The following is a 5,495-nucleotide window of genomic DNA, read 5'->3' on the forward strand; positions in this document are numbered from 1 at the left end:
TGTGCCAGAAGTTTGAATTTTTCGGGAGAAAATGGAAAACATATTTCCTATATAGAACGAAAACGGCAGATCAAACAATTATTTTGTATGAAGTTGAAAAAAGAAAAAAAAAGTTTTCAAAAAGTTTTAAAGAACAAGCCCACCTTCATCGTGGTGTGAAGGATACCGAGTAGTTCCAAGTGTATATTCATCATCTACTAATGATATAGTTGTAACTCAATAATGCTATAAAGAAATGTTACGTAACAAAAATACCTGTCATTTTTTTTTTAATCTGCATTCATTCAATTCATTATACATGTGGGTTGAAATAATGCAGTGATATAAGTGGAGCACATAAGTGAAGGTTTCAGGAAAATTAGGCAATCTGTTCAAAAATTATGCATTTTTAAAGTTTCTGTCTGGTCACTGCTGGATGAGAAGACTACTGTAGTTGATGATGTAACATGCGTGGAACAAATATAAGGAAATAATTATAAAAAGAATTCCACAAATTTCACTTTTTTAAAAGACTTTACTTTTCTTCAACTTGTAAGTGACATATGTTAAGGATAATATTACACCCATGCCCTCTGAAAGAGGGAAGTCATGCGCTCTTTTTTATGCGAGAAAAGTGAAAATATGGGGAATCTTATTTTCTTTATATCTTCCTATATCGTTCTACACATACTACATCACAAGCTGTATTAGTCTTCACATCCAGCAATCAGTTCAGTTCAGTTCAGTTCAGTTCAGTTCAGTTTTTATTTCTGCATTTCAAAATCAATACAAATCAACAAATCAACAAGATACTTACATAGTCATTTACACAGCTAATATTCGTAACGTTTGGATCTTACATACATTTTCTTTTTTTTTTCAAGAACGAATATCATATATGAAAGGAAGCAATAGGAAATGATAAAAATGAAATGCAGGGGACCATCATCATAAGCTAAGCTTGACGAGGATGATGGCCCCAGGTAAAGAGATACATAAAGAAAATCTTGCCACTCACTGAGTGGGGGGTAATTGTGCAATGGGCTCAACGAAGAGATACATAAAGAAAATCTTGCCACTCACTGAGTGGGAAGTAATTGTGCGAAGGGCGTGCGGTGCAGTGCGGTGTGCATTGTGTTGGGATGAATCTTGGTTTGTACGTTGAGTGTTATTTTGTGTATCAGTGTGATGAGGTGAATGTTACTTCAGTTATGGCCGTGAACTCATTGTTTAGGGTGTTTGTTGACCAGGTGGTATGAATATTTATGTGTCAGAAGTATACTGGATTATGAGGGTGTTTTTTAGTTCTCGTTTGAAAATGTTCAACGACGTACGTTGTTTTAAATTAGGGGGTAAAGAATTCCAAATATCTGGTCCATTGTGCTTTAATGATTTTTGAGCTAAAATGATTCTGGGGTTTTCGAGATGGTAATCGGACGACTGACGTGTTGGATATGAATGAACGGTGAAATTTGGAGTGAAGAAGCCATCAAAAATTTTTGGAAGACAATTAAATGTATATTTATACATAAAAACAGCAGTTTGAAAGGTGTGAAGATCCTCAATTTTCAATGTTTTTAGTTGACGAAATAGGGGATTGGATGGGGATAAGTAACGGGAATTGGTAATCAAACGTACAGCACGTTTTTGGAGAGTAAAAATTGGATTAATTTTAGTTGAGCCACAGTTTCCCCAAGCGATATTGCAGTATGTGATATGTGGTAAGATCAATGCATTGTATAGAATAGTCAGGGAATTTTGAGAAATGAAGTTTTTCAGTCGATATAAAATTCCTACAGTTCTTGAGACAGACGTGTGGATATTATGAATGTGATCGTTCCAAGTTAAACTCGAGTCAATTGTGATTCCTAAGAATTTAGTAAATCTTACTTCAGTTAAAGATAATCCATCAATATTGATATTATAACTGCTGTTAATGTTCTGTGAAGCAGAACTGCAGAACTGCAGAACTGCAGAACTGCAGAATCGCAGAACTGAAGCTTCAAAAATTCATCCCTTTTGAATGGATTGTCAGATTTTACTCAAACTTTCACGTATGTGTTCTGCTACTTTTGCTGCTTTCTCTCAATCCACATGACGACTGTCTATGAAGGTGGACTTGCCCTTTAACCAGATAAAATTAGGGATGCTAACAAACGGCAACATTGATCTGGTGCTGTTGATCACCTAAAAACAAAGTAAAAAAGCCCTATTAATTTCAGCCGAGGAGAAAGTACAATAATATTTCCTTTAGGTCTTGAGCTCATAATTAGCCGGCCTGTGAAAACAGTGCAGAAATGAATAACCATGTGTGGTACTGTTGACAAGATACTTGGCTTACAATTCAGGTGCCATTCGTGAACAGTTATTCTACCTCTGGGCCATACAGCTCGATAATGTTTCGTTTAAAGTCAAAACTACAACTTCAGATACAGTATGGGAAGAAGTGATTTAATTGGGGCAGGAGCTTTTGAGTTAAGCGTTTAATACAAACCAATATATCCGAGAGCTCACTTTGCCCAAATCGATTTGATAGGTAGCTACATAATAATCTAATTTACATGAATCGCACTGACACTTCTGCATAGAATTACTTTGATTCTTCATGATATTTCTGATAAGATTTCAGAAGATTCCTTCATACCCTTTCTTCAATATTGATTATAAAACCGTATCTTTACCTTATTTTCATACCAAAAGTAGCTGATGTCGCAGCGGTTCTTTTATTGAGAGATCGCGAAAGGATTAATGCCCATTCTGGTCTGGCGGTAAACTCTGATATACTATATATCAATTTGCCCCACTTCTTTTTCCTCAGGAACACTCGTCGCACTTTTCATAAACTAGAGCAAAATCGTCATCATTCAACAACTCAGATTACACTCCCCCACAATGTAATAAAGGTAACCATTTGCATAACTGTGAAGCAGCATGATGTAGGAATAATTGACTGTGAATGTTTGAGAACACTGACATAATAGTGTTTTATTTTGTTCAATGTGCAGCTGTTGCTGAAGGATTGCTTGCCACTGACTTTGATAATACCAATCTTCTGTCCTTTAAAGATAACTTTTCAGCATTTCGACCAGCGCGTAGTAACTTACATGACATAAACGTGCTTTTTCGTTGGTTTAAATTGTTTGTTTAACGGTTGTTTAAATGGTTTTGTCTCATTCGAGACGCAGAAGAAATGGAAGTAACATAAAATACAAAAGGTGCGGTATAACAAGTTCATCGTTACAATAGCTTACAAGGAAAGAAGTCTATGAGACATTTTGTTTAGTTATCTCCGTCGTCGGCATTATCAACAGTTGCCGAATCAGAAGAAGGCTTCTAATCTGCTACGTTGTCGTCAAAAAGTGGTGGAGGTGGAGGGGGTAGCGCATCGTCCTCCGCCGCATCGTTCTTGACAACTGCTTCCCCTTGTCCATCATCGGACTTTAAGTCCTTCTCCTGTTCTTCATTCAAACTGTCCTGGTTGCTTTTGGGGGCATCATCCCGCTTATCCTCGTCCTTTTCTTCTTTATGAACGGGGACTGAGAAAGAGCCGTAGACCACATTGCCAAACGCTGTGTCCCCCGGCTTATTCCTCTTCTCCACTGCACTGTAGTCTCCGTCGACATTCGTTTCTGCGGTCACGTCCTGGTCGGTCTCATCGCTCTTCGGGTCGTCGGAGTTGGTTGCGGCGAATGTCCCGTGGCTGGTGATGCCCAGCCTTCCTTCCTCATAACCTTCAAGATTGGTCTTAGCGTCCAACTGGGACGGGACGAAGCCGTTTTCGATTGTACCTTGCCCTCCGTCGTCGATCTCCAGATCGACGCGGATCTGGCTTGCAATTTTAGATCGAGGTTGGCTGTCCATAATCAATGTGTCGACGTCGTTGTCTGTCTTGACATGCTCGCCGTCATTGCCATCTTCCTCGTCAGATTCATACGGACGACTAAACAATGGCAACTTGTGACGCAGCGAGAGGATAGCGCTGCGGTGTTTCTTAGATCCATTCACATTCTGCTTCTTTTTCGATCGACGTTTGATATTCTGCTCTACGTCATCGGCAGGTCTTCTGAGAAATACCATGATAATCACGATTATTATGATAATTAATACCACACCACCGACCACTCCGCCAATGATTGCACCAAGCTTAATGTCTTTCGGAACCCCGGAGGCTTCGGTTGTTGTATTTATTGACGCCGTCCCAGTAGTGGGTTGCTCGCTTCCTGACGATGTCTTCCCAGCAGTTGCTTCAGTTCCGACAGATACTGCGCCGTCACTAACCTCGACTGATGTCGACGGGGCTGTTCCCCTCGACATTGTTCCGGCAGTCGATGACATCGCTTCCTGACTTGTTTGCTGGCTGGTTAGGTCATCCGATATCGTCGTGAGCTCTGGTCCAACGGAAATCGTCATCGAACGTCTAGCAATTTCATCGATCGAGTCTGCAGAAGGCAGTCCCTCATACAGGAGGCACAGAACAGTCCCATTGATCTGCTCCGATATCGGAGTGGAGATACTCATCATGATAAAAGTGTCGTTATCTGTCAGTACGGAATACACGAACCCACCAACCACCTGCCACCTAACAAATGTGTCCGGGAGGATGGTCGAGCAGTTCAAAGCTAAGTCGCTCCCACTTGTGACATCTGCGTCTGAGACACTCAGGAGAAAATTTTGTTCGTCAATTACAACGATTGGACCAACAGTACACTGAACGTCTTCCCAATTGCATGTATCGTTTACCGGTGGTTGAGCGGAGCAGGTGTAATTCATTCCGTGCAGTTCAGGAGCTCCTTCCAGCGACACATTTAATTCACTGGTTTCATCAGTTTTTATTATATCATTGGTGTCATCCTGTCGCCAGGAAAGTATCCAGCTAGGATTCGAGTTTGTGGTACTGCAAGACAACGTGATATTCTCTCCATCGACTACAAATGTGTTCCTCGATCCTATCCCGCCGCTAGTTTCACAATTTACGGGATAAATGGGAGGGAAAACAGTGACATTGTACACTTCTCCTGAAACCGTTCCGTTCGAGCAACCGTAAGTTCCCGCGTCTCTGCAAGTGATATTTTCCAATTCGTAATCACATGGGGATGAGCAGGTGACATTGCTCATCGCGTTACTTTCTGTCCACGTTATGCTTCCACTTAGAGTGCAACTTAGCGAAAGGTTTCCGCCCACGAAGCTCGACACTACGGAATATGCAGAACATGTCCAGTAGACTTGTGCAGCCGACAGACAGGTCAGGATGCAAAGCCAACGAAAATCAGCCATAGTGCAAAACGCGATAACACCTCACAGGGTAAGAATCACAAAGTGGAATAGATGGGCTGTAACTCTTGACCGCTTAAATGTCCAAAAAACAAAACCAAACAAACAAACAGACAAACAACCGCTTGGTCTTTGTAATGGTTTATCTGAGAGTAGCAGCGGCAGGTACATCACAGTCTGTTTCAAGCATACTCCTTGTGGCATTCAAGGACATTTACTTGCAAGTTGACCTAAAACGCGAGCAA

General features: G+C 40.9%; 1 protein-coding gene across 1 annotated transcript; it reads right to left on the reverse strand.

Annotated features, from left to right (window-relative positions):
- Nucleotides 1-3,272: 3,272 nt before the first annotated feature.
- LOC139726988 (uncharacterized) lies at nucleotides 3,273-4,497 on the reverse strand. The gene has a single exon (XM_071637972.1). It carries the CDS (start codon nucleotides 4,495-4,497, stop codon nucleotides 3,313-3,315), a length of 1,185 nt encoding a protein of 394 aa, XP_071494073.1. The 3' UTR covers nucleotides 3,273-3,312.
- Nucleotides 4,498-5,495: the final 998 nt, after the last annotated feature.

This window comes from Diadema antillarum, unplaced genomic scaffold, assembly GCF_040938485.1.
Source record: "Diadema antillarum isolate AM-2024a unplaced genomic scaffold, OU_Dant_1.0 seq00000108_RagTag, whole genome shotgun sequence".
In the NCBI taxonomy this organism is placed as follows: domain Eukaryota; kingdom Metazoa; phylum Echinodermata; class Echinoidea; order Diadematoida; family Diadematidae; genus Diadema; species Diadema antillarum.